We start from the raw sequence: 15,929 nt of genomic DNA, 5'->3' as shown, positions 1-15,929 counted from the left end.
TTCAGTGGGGTGAAAATGTGAAATTTTTATTACTTCTTTATTTCTTCGGTTCAGAGGTGCCCCACGTGGCATGCACGCAGTGAAAGACTGGTAGCACGTGTGAATTGCACACTTTCTATCTTTCTTTCTTCCGAGCTGTCCGTTACGATGATTAGGGATGACGAAGGAAAAGCTGGACGTTCAGCTGCGAGTTGGACTTCCCGGAAGAGGCGGTGAGTTTGTTCCGAGCTTTCAAATTCAATCTATTTTAGAGTTTGCTGAAATTGAGCAACTTTACAGTGAGACAAATTCGATGAAATTTAGTTGGCTCCTGCACACATTTCACGTAAAGAGGGATATTTCTTAGGAAAGGCGATTCCCCAAAATATAAAGAGAAAACCGTCGTCGTGAATCGTTGCCAACTGGTGAACTACAACTCAAGAAAGCCACACACATCCTTGTGATGTGGAGGGAAAAGAAAAATAAATCCGAATTCTCCAGTGGTGCCAGAAAAGGACGTGTCCCGGGAGAAGATTAATGTTTCGGTAATTGTAAAATAAATCGAATATTGATTGTTATTGTTGTCGTGCTCGGGGTTTGCAGTATACTGATATTTGTGGTGTATTTTTGTTTACAGAACGTATATTGGAGTAAATTTCTTATTTAATCAGGAATCCTCAGTTACATTTAGATTGTACTTTCTTACGATGAAATATCTGCAAAAATAAATTTTAAGTTTTTCCAAAACTGACTTTTTTTAAAAAACCATTTTGATTGTGATTGAAAGAAATAAAATAAAAAATTTCCCCCTTCCTCATGAGACCTTACTGATCAAAATTCAATCAGTTTTCTTTTGAATATCTTTGCTTTAATTAAAAACCCACCGTTTTGCGAAACTTTATCACTTTTTCGATCTCGAAACTACCGGCAGCAGCAATTTTCGCCCACTTTTCGCCCAACTTTTGAAGCAGCTTCCAATTACCACCCCCAAAAAACATTTTATGCTTCATCTGAACCAGCATTCCACAGCAAACCGATCGCTTCTTCGTCCAAAGGAGGACAAAGTTTCGATATTTTCATTCATGAAAATTAGTTCACTTTTCTTGGAGAGCGGTGGAGGGGTGAAACTATTAGCAAAGAAAATTTTCAACTTTTCCCCTCCCTCCCGAGTAGAAGCAGTCGGTTCAATGTGAAAATGAGTGAAATACTTGCTCAATTGAACGGTTTTTTTTGCTCTCCCTCTCTTGCTGGTTCGATCAATTTTTCATCTGCTTGTTATGAGCGAGAGGGAAGCTTTCACTGGAAAAGTTTGCCCCTACGTTAGCAATTTTGCCCGATTGCAGGAAAAACTTCAACCGGATAATCTGGGGGGCTCGAACGGTTTGGCAAGTCATCGAAGTTAGGTGGTGGTATTTTGAAAATTGTGCACAAATTGAATCCCCCCCCTCCCCCTAGAATGAAGTGAAAATTGATTTTGAGGAGAGGCATAAGACTCAGGATTAAAAAAGCTAAATGGAGAGGAAAATATCTAAACATAAAAACTATAAGAGATGAGCTTGCAGAATGATGCAAGTTTGTTCATCAACAAAAAAAAAAGGGAAGATGAAAGTGATTATTTTTAACAAACCGTGACCAACTGGTCGTGACCGTGGGGAAAAAAGTCACTTCCAACGAACATGAAAGAAAAATCTAATTATATTAAGTGAACTATAAATAATGATAACCACGAGGTCATACTTCAAAGCATTGAAATGGTGAAGGAAAATATTCACGATTGATGAGCAGCGACACGAAACAGTCAACTTTCGTGGAGATGAAAAGGTTGATATTTTTGCTCCAATAGTAATGATGGTCAAATTTGTGTGATATTTTTTGATTTATTTGATGTTTAATTTTAAAACTCTCGATTACGAGACCTAACCAACAATTGGTCGGATAATGGATCCGGACATAGTTAATGTACATTAAAGTGAGATCCGGCTTCAAACAATTACATAAATATCACTTAAGTGGTCACTGGTCATAGCTCGAGACAGGGTTGCCATCAATGTTTTGAACCTGTTGGAAAGAATTTTCGATTACCTAACCAATGATGGGTCGGATGATAGATCCGGACATAGATTACATATAGTTAAGTAAGATCCAGATACAGTCATGGCCCGGATTCGTTCAGCTGCCTCGGTTAAGCACGACCCAATGTATCTCGAAAATATACTAAAAAAATGTTTCTTCTATACGGGTAACAAATGATCAGGAATTTTTCATACACTTCGAAAGTTATAGTTATAGTACACATTTTTGAAAATACTAAAAAATCACAAAACTACATATGTTCTGAAAAATGCTACAAATCAACTCCAAATTTCATTTTTATACAATATAGGTATCAAATGATTGGGATTTTTTCATACATTACAAAAGAAATAAGACACTCGAAATTTTCACAAAATTTTCACAAATTTAAAAAAAATATTAAAAATTTATTTTTTTGAAAACAACAATCCGATTGTATGATAAACTAATCTCTTTCTCTGTTCCTGAGGGGAACACTCGTGAAGAGTATCGGGCCGGCATTTACCAAGCGGATTCAGTGACAATTTACTAATAAACTTAATGTTAAGGTTTAACGTTAACATTCCATAGGTTGTCTTCCTGAGGAGTTTTGATAAGGTCCAGTTTGTGACGATACACTACCTTCCCTTTACTAAGCAATCGAATCCAGAAGAGGAAAAAAATCACAAGTTGTGTTGGTTCGAGTCGGGATTTGAATCCCGATCTACCGCTTACGAGGTGGCAGCGTTACTACTATAGGCTACGAGGCTCGGATTATATGATACCCATAAACAATTTAAATTTAAGTATTGATTCAAAAGTAAACAGTCCTGTGAAAATTTAGAGTATTTAAAAAAAATCTATCAAACTGTACGAAAAATTCCCGATCTCTTTATACTTAATTGAAAAAACAGCAAAATTTTAGTATTTTTTTCAAAAAGACGTAGTTTTGTGAAAATTTTGAGAATTTCACAAAAAATATTATTGCAATCGAAGAGTGTGAAAAAATCTAGATCATTTGATACCAATATTGTAATAAACTTTAATTTTCAGTATTTTTTATTTATTTTATTTTTTTTTTGAAAAATGCGCCGTTTGAAGAAAATTTTAAGTATTTCACAAAAAATATATTAAAAGTATTGAAATATATAAAAATCCTAATCATTTTGTACCCATTTCGAAAAAAAAACAAAATTAAACTATTTTTTTTTCAAAAAAACGTAGTTTTTTTTAAAAAAAAATGTGGGAATTTCACAAAAAAAAATACTGCTAACGAAGAGTGTGAAAAATCCCGACCAATTGATACCAATATTGTAATAAACTTAAACTTAGGTATTAAAAAAACGTAGTTTTCTGAAAATTTTGCGTATTTCACAAAAAAAATATTAATACTATCGAAATGTATGAACAAATTCCAATTTTTTGATACTCACACTATAAAAATTTAAAATATTGAGCATGTTTTCAAAAATACATAGTTTTGTGAAAATTTTGAGTATTTTTAAAAATATTTGCTTATGACTTTCGAATGTATTAAAAAATCCCGATCGTTTGATACCCATATTGTCAAAAACTGAAATCTTCAATATTTTTCAAAAAATACATAGTTTTGTGAAAATTTTGAGTATTTCACAAAAAAATATTAATACTTTCGAAATGTATGAAAAATTCCCGATCATATGCAACCCATATAGAAAAATTAATAATTTGGAGTATTGTTTCGAAAAAAACAATGCATTTCGAAAATACAAGAAAAATACGTATTTCTGTGAAAATTCTCACGAGCAATTCGAGGCCAAAACAAGATTTTTTTTTGTGTGAAAATAGCCTAAAATTTTACAAAAAGACTCACGAATAATGCAGGATGGAGCAACTCACCTAAAAAAAAGAAAACAAAAATCATTTACTGACACTGTTTTTTTTTTAAAGTGCTCTAAACGTCAAAATTACAGTAAATTGAAATTACAGCGGTCTTAAAAATAAAATTGTTGAAAAAATAGGTTTTTTGATGGTTTTTGGAATTTTCTATATGACAGGCTTGATTTTTCAGTCTCAAACATATTTTTACCAAAAAGCTCGTAGAATTCCCCTTGAGTCTTTCAACTCTTTTCATAATAACTCGTTTTATTGATGATTTATGCTTATTTACTATACAAGTTACTATGGGACCATCCATAAACCACGTGGACACTTTTTTGGTAATCTGTTACCGCCCCCCCCCCTCGTGGATAAGACAAAAAAAAATTGTATGGATCGTGGACAATCGCCCCCACCCCCACCCCCTTTAAAGTGTCCACGTGGTTTATGGATGGTCCCTATACTACACTGAAAAAATATTATGTTTTCAGTTATCAGCAATGTAATTAGCTTATATCTGTAAGGCCATACATCCAATTGAAATGTGGTCAAAGACAAACTTATGAGAAATTGAACGAGCTTTCCGGTAAAAATATTTTCAAGACGAAAGTCTGTCATATAGAAATTGCCAAAAACCAACAAAAAATCATTTTTTTTCAACATTTTTATTTAAAAAAACCGCTGTAACTTCACAAGGATTGGACTTAGGACAATGGTCAATATGGAGACTTTTGTGTAAAATTGTCTGGAGAATTGACTCTCGTGTTCAGTTTTTGAAAATTTTGATGTTTAGAGCACTTATAAAAGAACAGTTTCAGTAAATGATTTTTGTATTTTTTTAGGGGAATTGCTCCATCCTGCATTGTTCGTGCGTATTTTTGTAACATCTTAGGCTATTTTCACAAAAAAATTGAACGGAAAAAATCGGAATGCCCGTCAATTTTCCTACAAGTTTGTCTTTGACCATTGACCGTGTTACGCTACATACAAAAATTTTGAAATTTGCAAAGAAATTTTGTTACAAGGGGGGGAGAGGGGGCTCAATTTTTTTTTGCGTTTCGTAATAAAAGAACGAAGGATATATTTAAATTCAAATTTTCCGTTTCCCGGGATTGTTGTAACCCCGGGAATTAGGACGCGCTACATGGGACACAATGAATTATGATTTGAATATCAAATTAAAATAATGCAAGCTAATCAAACTACCCATGTTCAAGTGGGTAATAACAGCACCACTTTAAAAAGGCACTCATTTCCAACTGGAGGAACTTTTTTCGTGAAAATGTTTCACCGTACCAGGAAACACCACTCACAAAAGCCACTCCTGGAATGACGTAGCCAAATGAAAACAAAAAAAAAAAACACATTTTCTCTGCACCAGTCACTTCCGGGCGGGTAGAAAATTCCTGCTGAACTGAACAAAACAAGCCCAGCCAATTTACCCCCCAAAAACAGCTCCATTGAGCTTTTCTTTCGTTCGCGGAACTGCCTGAACTGCACCTGATGATGATGATGGCGCCAACCTGCCACCCAGCCAGTTGAGCTTTTCTCCCCTTGAAACCAAACAGGTGTGCAACAGGTGTGCCGCCCGCGAAGGTGGTGGTCCTTGGAAAGTTTAATTTAAAATTGTGCGAGGGTGGGTGGGAGCAACGCGGAAGCGGAAGCTCAATCGAACCAACAAACTGCACCGTTTCCGTTGGCGACCGCGGAGACTGCAAGTTTGAGTTGCAGTTTGTGCAGGGCACAGTTTCGTTGCACTTCCCGGTTGAGTTGGATCGAACTTTGAAGGCGATGAGTGAAGATCTTCAGCGCCGTGTGAGGAGTCCTTCGTTGAGTTCTTCGTATGAAAGTGGTGGTGGGGATGGAGTGGTCCAGCGATGTGCCGTGTACTTGTCGATTGTGGCGTTGTCCTTGACCGGATTGGGGTATGACCCGCTGCAGCGGATAGTGGAACAGAAGGTGGCTGCGGAAGCTGAAGTGGACGCAGAGTACGAGGGGTTCTACGCAGGGATTGAGGAGGAGCTTGAAGAGGAGGGCGATTTGGAGATCAATTACCAGCCGAATGTGTACCTAGGGCGGGTTTTTGGGCCGACCTTGATCTGTGGACTGCTGGCTAGACCCGTTGACCTACAGCTGGTGCGCAGAATCTATGGCCTTGGACATCTGTTTGTCGCCTTGTGCTACGTGCTGTTGATGCTACCAAGCGACGGGGAAGGGGATAGGATCCTCCAAATCTGTGGATTTCTTTCGGAACTGTTCTGGAGCGGCAAACTAGTTCTGTACTTTTACCAAATCGTCGTCTACAGCTCGCCCAACGAACGCTTCCCGGGGCTCGTGTACGGAATCATCGTACAGAGCTTTGGATCCGCCGTTCTGCCCTGGATACTCAACGAACTGGAAGAGATCTGGCCGGAGACGCAGTACTACCTCAACATCCTGGTAGCCCTAGCCCACCTGTCACTGTTCTACCCAATCGGATTCTGCCAGCACGCGGTCAAGGAATCCTTCCCACCGTCACCTAACCTCAAATTCCCCAAACTGGTCGCCATCTCCTCAGCCATCGCCGTAATCCTAACCTCACTCTGCAACGTAACTCTCCAATGGTATCAACAAACCCCACCTAACAAACCCCCATCAATCTAACCACCACCCCCTTTTCTTCCAGGTTCCTCACCGACCCCTCCCCAACCCTGCTGCGACCCTTCCTGCCGCTCCTCATCGCCGACGACTTCCTCGCCACGCTCTGGAACGTCCTGTACACCTTCATCGGCTTCACCTTCCTCGGCTTCTTCACCCTGTTCTTCAGCCCGGTCCAAGTCCTGATCGCGTCCCTCCTGGCGACCCTGACCGCCGGAGCCTCCTACCTCTACCTGGAGGAGGAAATCCCCGCCAGGTTGGCCCTCCCCGCGACGGCCTTCACCTTCGCGGTGGCCCTGCACCTGCTGCTCGAACTGTGTCCCGAGCGGCGCTCGCTGGTCCCGCTAGTGGGAACCGTCTTCACCGTGGCCAACGCCGCCACCTACGGATACTTTGGCCTGTTGACGCTGCTCTGGGAGTCGCCGGACGTGGTGATCATCGTGCTGTGGGCGGCCCTCGGGTTCTTTGCGTTGGCCGTGCTGGTGCTGTGCCGGGAGTTGGAGCAGAGGAAGGAAGTCGGGGGGATTGGGGAGCAGCAGCGGGATGTCAGTAGTGGAAGTTTTAGGACCGTGATTACGACTATAGCTTGAAGCCTGGGTGTGTTGTGCTAAGTTGCCGAAATGTGATTGTTTAAAAAATAAATGGTTTGGCCTATTTTTTCTCAATAGTACTCAATAATACTTAAAACTTTGCCGAACACTCCACAATTGCGCAGAAATTTCACTTAAAAGTTACAGCTGCTCGAATATTTACGTACCATTTTTGTATGGACATCAGCCAACATAGTATGGAGACCTGTATGGGTGAACCAATGACACAAAATAGATTCTTTGGTCATAGGGAAGGCCCCCACAAAGTTCGAGCAAAATCAAAAAAATAAAAAAAATAAAAATGGTAGAAATCGGCAGATTTCGTAAAAAATGCTCATAAGGTCGAATGCCAAAAGATCGAAAGACATCAGGTCGAATGGTCAAATCGTCGAAAGGACGAAATCTAAAAAAAATGATTTTCTTATGTTTGGAATAAACATTTTCATGTTCGTTTTGAAAAAAAAAATGTGAGATTTTTCATTCTTTCGACCATAAGGAGTACTTTCTTTAAAAAGTAACTTTTTTTTAAATGTTTTTATTTTATATTTTTGAATACAAGGTTCTCTTGACTGTTATATTTTTTAGTTTTTCTGTTCCAGAAATTATTTAAAAAAATGAGACTTCAAAAATATTGTGTGAGTTTATCCATTATTTCAAACATGAGCAATTTATTTTTTTTTAAAGTCCGTCTAGTGCGTCCAATTTTCCCGGGTTTTGAATCTCCCGGGAAACAGGAGAAATAATTTTGAAATCCCTGGAATTCCCATGATCCTGGGACAGCCATAAAATCTATTTTTTCATTATATTTGTTATGTTTTTCAACTTAAAATCATAGAATCAGCGCAATTATATTAATTGGTGATAATCTACACTTCAATCTGAACATAGACGACAGCTTTTAAATAGCTTACATAAATGTAAATCGGCATAAATGTCAGAGGTTGGTATGAGAACACTTTTAAACTTTTTTAAATCTATTTTCAAGCCATTAAAATATATATTTTCATCTATCAACAAAATGAATTTGAAAATTTTAGGTTGCACCATTGCCGAGATATAACAGTTTGAAGTTGTCAGTTTAAAAAATGGATGCCACGATATCTCAACACTGCTTTGACCAAATCGGCTCATAATTTTGGTGAACACTCAAAATACACTCGATATTCAAAAAAGTGTATTTTTAAGTAAGATAAAAATATTTTTATGCTTTTCATATAAAAGCAAGAGAGCTTTTGATTCTTGCATTTTTCAAATATGCAAAATTCAAAAATCGGGCATCGTCATGCACACGGGAGGTCTTGTGAGTCTTCTCCCCTAATTTTATCCAATTTGTTCCATCCTATCTTGCGAAAAAAAATATTCACAAAGTTTGACAGTTTGCTTTGCGCATGGCAAAATTTTGTGCTTTAATCGTCTCTTACTCAGTATATTAATGAAATATCTTTATGAAACTTTCAGGAGTGATCATCTTTTAAGTGGATTTAATAAATTTTGTTTTTTTATTCTGCTTTGGCCAACTGTTGGAAACCGGGACTAAAGTTTAAATAGTTGAATACTTTTTTCCAATTTTTAAAATTATTAATATTCATAAATGTGATAACCAGTCTATTAAAATATAGAGAGATAAATAAAAAATATTTAAAGCACTAAGAATTTTGTGAATCTGTAAACTCAAATTTCAACAATTTTCACTAATAAGCCAAATCAAAGCTGATATATGTCGAATAAAAATTTTCTTTTAAGGTGAAGACGTAGATCATTTTCGAAGGAAATTGATCATCACTATAAAATATTTTGTATTAAATTCAATTAAACGAATTTCAGAACCAAAAGGAATCAGCATGTGCAGGTTGTTGCCTTCTTGAAGCCACTGAAAGAATTTTTGATCTAAATCAATTGTGCTTCAAAATTTATACAATTTTGTGGCACAGTCATTGACGTCCTAGTTGGCAATCATTGGTTAATGACGATTTCCATAACATTACAAGGAATGGGATAATCGTTACCAAAGAGAATCAGCATGTGTAGGGCACTATTCTAAACAACTTGTTGAAGAAATTTTGTCAAAATATTGAATGTGACGCAAATTTTTTATCTTTGAACGAAAAATCATGAAATTGATGGAAGTCTTCACGTAAAATTCTTATCGATTATTATGTATTCAACTATTAATGTATTTCTACAAAAAAATATTTCCGGGCGTAAATTAGATTTTTTTTTCAAATTCGGGAATTCCCGGGACAAATCATAAAAAATTCCGGGATTCAGGAATTTACGATTTTGGAAAAATCCCGGTATTTTTGTCCCGGGAATTCCCGGCATGAACGCACTAAGTCCGTCTTCTAAAATATGTTGTACCTTCATCTGGAGTGAATCGGGACTACAGTCTGAATGGGGACAGCAGGACTAACATTTCAAAAGGTCGTAGTATTCTATGTTTGGCCCTTTTGAAATGGTAGTTTTGATTTAAAAAAATTCAAAATATTTTTTTTCGAAAAGATCGGAAAATTTTACGAATGTTTCATGTTTTAACATTGAAAATCGGACCATTAGTTGCTGAGATATCGACATTAGAAAATGGTGAGTGGTATGGGTGAAACTTAAAAAACTTCATTTTTCCTGTTTCTTTTTCTATAAGCCGCTGTATCTCAGCAACCAGAGGTCCAATCTTCAATGTCTCTTAGACAATTTTATAGCAAATTTTCTGAACTTTTCAAAAAAAAAATATTTTTAGAAATGGTCACTCATGGTCACTATTTTTAAAAATTGAAAAACTGCAAATATTTCGCTAAAATCAATTTTCCGGTGGCTATATCTTGAAAACGGAGCTCTTTATTAAAAAATCTGTTATTTACTTTTCAATTGCAAATTCAATTTTGCATTAAAAAAATAATGTCAAACTTGTTTTTGCATAAAACTTCGATTTTTTTCCAAAAATCACTATTTTTTCAAAAAATCATAACTCGGCGTCAGATTTTTTGACCATGTTTCTCTATGGCTCAAAAGTTGCGGATTTTTGTCCCCTAAAACATATCAAAAAATCTCGAAAATCAAAAAATACGTATTTTGGGAAATTGAGTTTTAGTGAAAAAAAAGTTGATAAAAAAATCTGCAATTTTTTTTTCCGTGTACCTATTTTTTTTCTCAAAAGTCCTCAACAATACTTACAACTTTGCCGAAGACACCAAATTGATCAGAAAATTTACTCAAAAGTTACAGCTGTTTGAATATTTACATACCATTTTTGTATGGACAGCAGCCAAAATTGTATGGAGACTTGTATGGGTGAACCAATGACGCAAAACAGTTTATTTGGTCATAGGGAAGGCCCCCACAAAGTTTGAGCCAAATAAAAAAATACAAATAAAATCCATTTCCGGTTTTGGTAGAGAATTGCTCATATGTGAACCAAGTGTCGAAAGTTCCCAAACTAGACTATAATTTTAGTATGGTCATAAGAACCATTTTGACATTATCAAATAAAATAATATTTTCTTGAAATGTCAGGCCTGAAACGGTAAAGGTAATTCAATAAAATAGTAATGTAAAAAAAACCAAGGCCTTGTTCACTCTATGAGCAATTTTTTGAAAGATCCAGAAATGAAGTTTATTTGTATTTTGTCTCCACTCAAGCTGTTCATTGAAAAATGGTACATTCGAAAAGCTGTAACTTTTGAAGGAATTTTCTGATCGATTTAGTGCTTCGGCAAAATTGTAGGTACTGGATGGGGACTATTATGATAAGTCTTGATTTAGCAATTTTCAAAATATTTTTTAAAGGCCTTTTTGGTGTTCTCTGTGACCAAAAAGTTGCGAGTTTGTCTTCTAAAACATATAATAAATATAAAATAAATATAATATACGAATGTTGAGAATTTGACCTTTTTGTGAAAAAGTTAATTTAAAAATGGACATTTATCAGTGTCTTTTTTTTTTTGAATGGCGCTCATCAATACTTACAACTTTGCCCAAGACACCAAGTCGATCGGAAAATTCTGCTTTGTTAAAATTGTTTGGAGACTTGTTTGGGTGAACCAGTTACCCAAAATGATTTCTTTGGTCACTGGGAAGGTCCCAAAACTATTTGGTAAAAAAATGTAAAATATCGGCCGATTTCTTAAAGAATTGCTCTCTGTCAAAGTCAAAAACACTTTTCCAAATAAACTGACCCACCACTGTTGAGCAGGAAAAGGAAATAATTTTCCTCCCATTTGACGAGGGAAAAAAAACTCTCTTTTCAATAAACCAGACCAGCAAAGGGGGTCAGAAAAGTTTTCCATTCAACAAAGTGTTGAGGGTTATCGCACTTGGACGTGTGTGCTTTTCGGAATGCAATTCCAGTCGCACACTGACACAAAAAAAAATACACTCACACATACTGTTACAAATCCACAATCGCAACAATTTTGTTCCCACCCCCGACATTTTTGTTCATGAAAGGATCGCAGCAATCCTTGGTCGCCGTTGGTTGACAAGTATTTGCGCTCCGCGTTTTTTGGTTTCTCTTCGTTTCGAATTTTTCATCGTGACGTTTTACGGTTCGCCATTTTTAGACTTTCCGGCGGGACAGTTCCGCGAGAAGTTGTTTCGGTAGTGTAGTGTTTTGAGTGGTACAAGAATTCTGACGGATTGTTGCAGGTTTTCATGTGATTTGGGTGTTGTGAAGAAGTGACACTTTGAGGAGAAATCTCGGTCACCGAACGGAGTTTTTTTAATCCATTTGTTATATTTTGGTCAGAAATTTCTGCCGATACAGGAGGTGGCCTTCAAGAGAAAATGGGTGGATTTTCCAAGTTTGTATTGTTGTAAAGTTGTGAAAATTGCTGAGGAAAATGTTAAGGAGTTGAATAGTGTGTGAAGGGGGAGTTGGCAACGTTTGCTGAGATTGGCGGCTCGATTTATGAGCGGCTCAAAATTCAGGCGGCTCGAGAAGTCGCCGGATTCGTGACGAAATAGTGAATGAAATCGCTGCCGGTTTGACGGATGATGCTGCTTTTCGGGTGAGAAACTTCCAATTGGAAATATGGAGCAGCCGTGACTGACTGGTTACGGTGTTCGCTTTGAAAGCGAATGATCCTGGGTTCGATTCCCATCTGCTCCAAACGAGAAAGATCAGGAAATATGAATTTTTGAAACTCTTAACATGAACGAAACATGAAAGTCGCTCGAACCGGGGTTCGATCCCCCGTCCTTTGGATTGGTAGAATTAGGAATACTACTACTACAAACTATATACGTGCTGGGTCTTTGCAAACGTTCTTTAGGGCGGGGCTTGTCGATTCAAGCTGAAGTACCTCGCGCACGGCTAGCCTGCGTAGAAATGGGTCACCGAAGCTCGGCAGAGCTAACACCTACCAAATGCCTATGCGAGTTATTTGCATGTATAGAATTTAAAATCTAAAATACATGGAAACAACTCAATTTGTAAGAAGCGACCGCGTGGTCCCGTTTGGTTGGCTGCACACACACACACACACACACACACCCCCGACATTTTTGTTCACGCTTTATTTTCTCTATTTGTTCGACACCGCAAAAGTTCCACTTTTCGATGCTTTGTTGGGGGTGGAAGCAAGAGCACTTTTCCAGCAGCTACGTTCCACAACTTGCACTGTGGTCGATGGTCGGAATAGACTTCTGTCCTCAACCAGACAGCATTGTTTCTCTGTGGTTTAGGCGTCCTCCCGTTAACATTAAGAGGGGATGATGAAGATGATGTTGTCAAAGTGGGGCGAGATGTGTGTGATAATATCGCACCAACACTCTATCGTCACATCTTCATAAAATGATCCTATTTTTTTGTCTCTGTGGTTTCCCTCCTAGAACAGAGTTGGAAACCCTCAGCAGTTCAACTGTTATAATTCGAAAGTTTTCCTTTGGTGGATGGCAAGTTGAATAGACAGCGAGAGAGAGAACTTGTGTGGTTTCGACAACAAAGTTGTATCGTTTTGTTCTGCGGAAAGCACTTTAGGAGCATCAGTTCTGTACATGGAACATGGGATGGGAATTGTTGCCAATGGTAGAGCAGTTTAGGAAAATTGTTCGTGTCAATTTATTAATTTATTACAAATCTAATGGTATGCTAAAAAGTTGTTATTAAATGAGTTTATGTTCTCATTCGATGGCAATATTTTCAAATGATTTTACCTGAAATTAGTTATATTCAAACAAGATACTTTTATCTTGACTGGTGATTGCCATTCGATTAACTTACCTGAAAAGAGAATCAGAGAAAAAAAAAGAAAGTTAATTAGGGCTTGTTCTGAATGGTAAACTTATTTACAATCAATTGTCAACGAATTCAATCGGAAAACAAGCCTGATTGAGCCCCAATAAAATACCTCAAGGCATTCTTGTAAAACAACAACAATGTCCAACTTCCAATCGAATAAGCAAATATCTGTCCAAGCTGTAACACCTCCCTTACTTCCGTTCCAGCTGTTTTAATTGTTAGGGCAATAAATTGCATTAAAAATGCTGAAACGCCAGTCTGCCAGTCCAGCTGCACAATTGCATTGTTGGTCACCAGCCAAGCCACGTGCAGACTCTCCTAGAGTGTTGACAATTTCAAATATCCTTCAATTAAAATTCAATTAGCAGCAAAACTATTCCTCCCCCCCCTGGATGTAGACTGACTGCAGTGTGCAGACTCAACTCACACTTCTCTATGGTCAACGCTTGTTTCCTGACTCAGCAGAGATAACCTCCGGGATGGACACATGCTTCGGTTGGATCATTTGAAATTTTAATTCAACTGCCTGGACCTCGGACCTTTCCTTTCCAGAGGACCCCACCGGAACGCCATGTATCACTTTCGTGTCCAGGGCACGAAGCGGTTGGTCAACTTTGGAGTGAGTTGCGCAGTAGAGAAAGCGGGAAAATTTGAATTTTCTAACGTTGTAACGTTGTAACGTTCTAACGTTCTAACGTTCTAACGTTCTAACGTTCTAACGTTCTAACGTTCTAACGTTCTAACGTTCTAACGTTCTAACGTTCTAACGTTCTAACGTTCTAATGTTCTAACGTTCTAACGTTCTAACGTTCTAACGTTCTAACGTTCTAACGTTCTAACGTTCTAACGTTCTAACGTTCTAACGTTCTAACGTTCTAACGTTCTAACGTTCTAACGTTCTAACGTTCTAACGTTCTAACGTTCTAACGTTCTAACGTTCTAACGTTCTTACTTCTTACTTCTTACTTCTTACTTCTTACTTCTTACTTCTTACTTCTTACTTCTTACCTATTCCCCAATTTTCAACTTTCACAACTTTCCACTTTCCCCTCAGCGTATCTCACCAACTCCACTGCCAACACTCACCATCAGGATGGCATGTTTTGTTGGTTTACCCCACACACAAAGCCCCCGACCCAAGGACCTTCTACCAGCACGCCAAACCCGGTCCGGTCCGTGCTTGGATCGCGTGGCCAGATAGTTCCCCGGTTAGCTCTGGAGTGCTCATCAATCTCGCTGCTGCTCGACCCGACTAACACACAGTCAGCTCGGACCGACTTTCAGTCAAATACAAGCTTGCCGAAACGGAAACGATCAATTTCCGGTGTTTTTTTTCGGGGGGAAAACTGGGATAATGCTTATAAAAGAAAAGTTGCAAAATTTGCTTTTTAAGAGTAAACACATAGCTATTTAAATTAGGAGAATCATGTCATTTTGATTAACTCAATGTTTGATAGTTTTAGTTAAAAACACTGAGCATTAATTGATTCTTTCTTAGGTGGTTGGCGCCTTCCTCAAATTTACATAGTGACTATATCCGAAATAGCTTTCAATGTTCCTGAAATATAATTTAATTAGTCTGTTTTTAGTTAGGTTTGTCAGAATTTGATCGGCATTTCAGGGAAAGGTCTGTTGATTAATCCTCTATCGATTAAACATTAGAAAAAAGTTGAATTACTTTTCATTCCAAATGTATAACATTGCGGGTTTCTTACAAAAACAATCGTTTTAAAAATCTTTCAGACTTTTTTAAGTATAACTTATAAAGTACATGACTAAACTCAAAATGTTATGCTTAGTCGATTTGGATACGTAAAGGTTGGTCTAGTAGGTCTAGCTGTAAAGTTATTTTTTTTTAGTTTACAGTCTTTTCTCAATGAATTATTTGATTTTATGAAACTTAGAATGTTTATGTCATTCAATAAATTGTATGAAAACAATCAAATTTTGTAGTAATTCAACTGCACGAAATACAAAGTATAATTTTAGAACCACATTAAAACAAATTACACAAATTTCCCAAAAAAATTATTGTCTTTCAAACCATTAAATCAAATAATATTTCATAAAGCTTTAAGTTTTTCCCGATTCGTGAAACATTTTTTAGAAATCCATCAAAATCATTCATCAATGATATAAAATTCTCTTTGTATTCACAAAAATCTGCAGGAAAATGCTATTTGAATCCTAAGATGAATATCACATTTAGTGTGTTTGGGCTCATTTTTTTCCATTTTTCAGAAAATTCCAATATTCCAATATTTTGAAAACTAATGAATGCAAAACAACTGGACTGTTGTAAAATTTAAAATGCATTTTACACTTTTTATATATTCAAATGTTGAAACCATTTTTTGTAATTTCTTTTTTTGTTCTCCCTCGACTTTGTACAGAGTACACGGACAAAAGTTTGAAAAAGTTTCCGCGAAATTCAAGGACGGATTGGTTATTCTCTAAAGTTTGTATGGAAAATTAGGGTGGTTCATCGATATTGACTACCAGAAAAATTGCATGCAATATGTGGCAATATCAGCACTTATCCCCAAAGAAATTACAAAAATTATAAAACAAAATTTCAAAAT

General features: G+C 37.1%; 2 protein-coding genes across 2 annotated transcripts in view; one reads left to right on the top strand and one right to left on the bottom strand.

Moving 5' to 3' along the window:
* The window catches only part of LOC6042974, a 455,221-nt gene that overhangs the window by 108,401 nt on the left and 330,891 nt on the right, over positions 1-15,929 (bottom strand). The window lies entirely within an intron of this gene.
* LOC6047801 lies at positions 5,654-7,168 on the top strand. Its single transcript, XM_038266301.1, has 2 exons — positions 5,654-6,491; positions 6,554-7,168. Exons 1-2 carry the CDS (start codon positions 5,680-5,682, stop codon positions 7,113-7,115), a joined length of 1,374 nt encoding a protein of 457 aa, XP_038122229.1. The 5' UTR covers positions 5,654-5,679; the 3' UTR covers positions 7,116-7,168.

This window comes from Culex quinquefasciatus, chromosome 3 (assembly GCF_015732765.1).
Source record: "Culex quinquefasciatus strain JHB chromosome 3, VPISU_Cqui_1.0_pri_paternal, whole genome shotgun sequence".
Lineage (NCBI taxonomy): Eukaryota > Metazoa > Arthropoda > Insecta > Diptera > Culicidae > Culex > Culex quinquefasciatus.
Note: the sequence above shows the minus strand (reverse complement) of the source record. Positions and strands in the feature narration are given on the sequence as shown.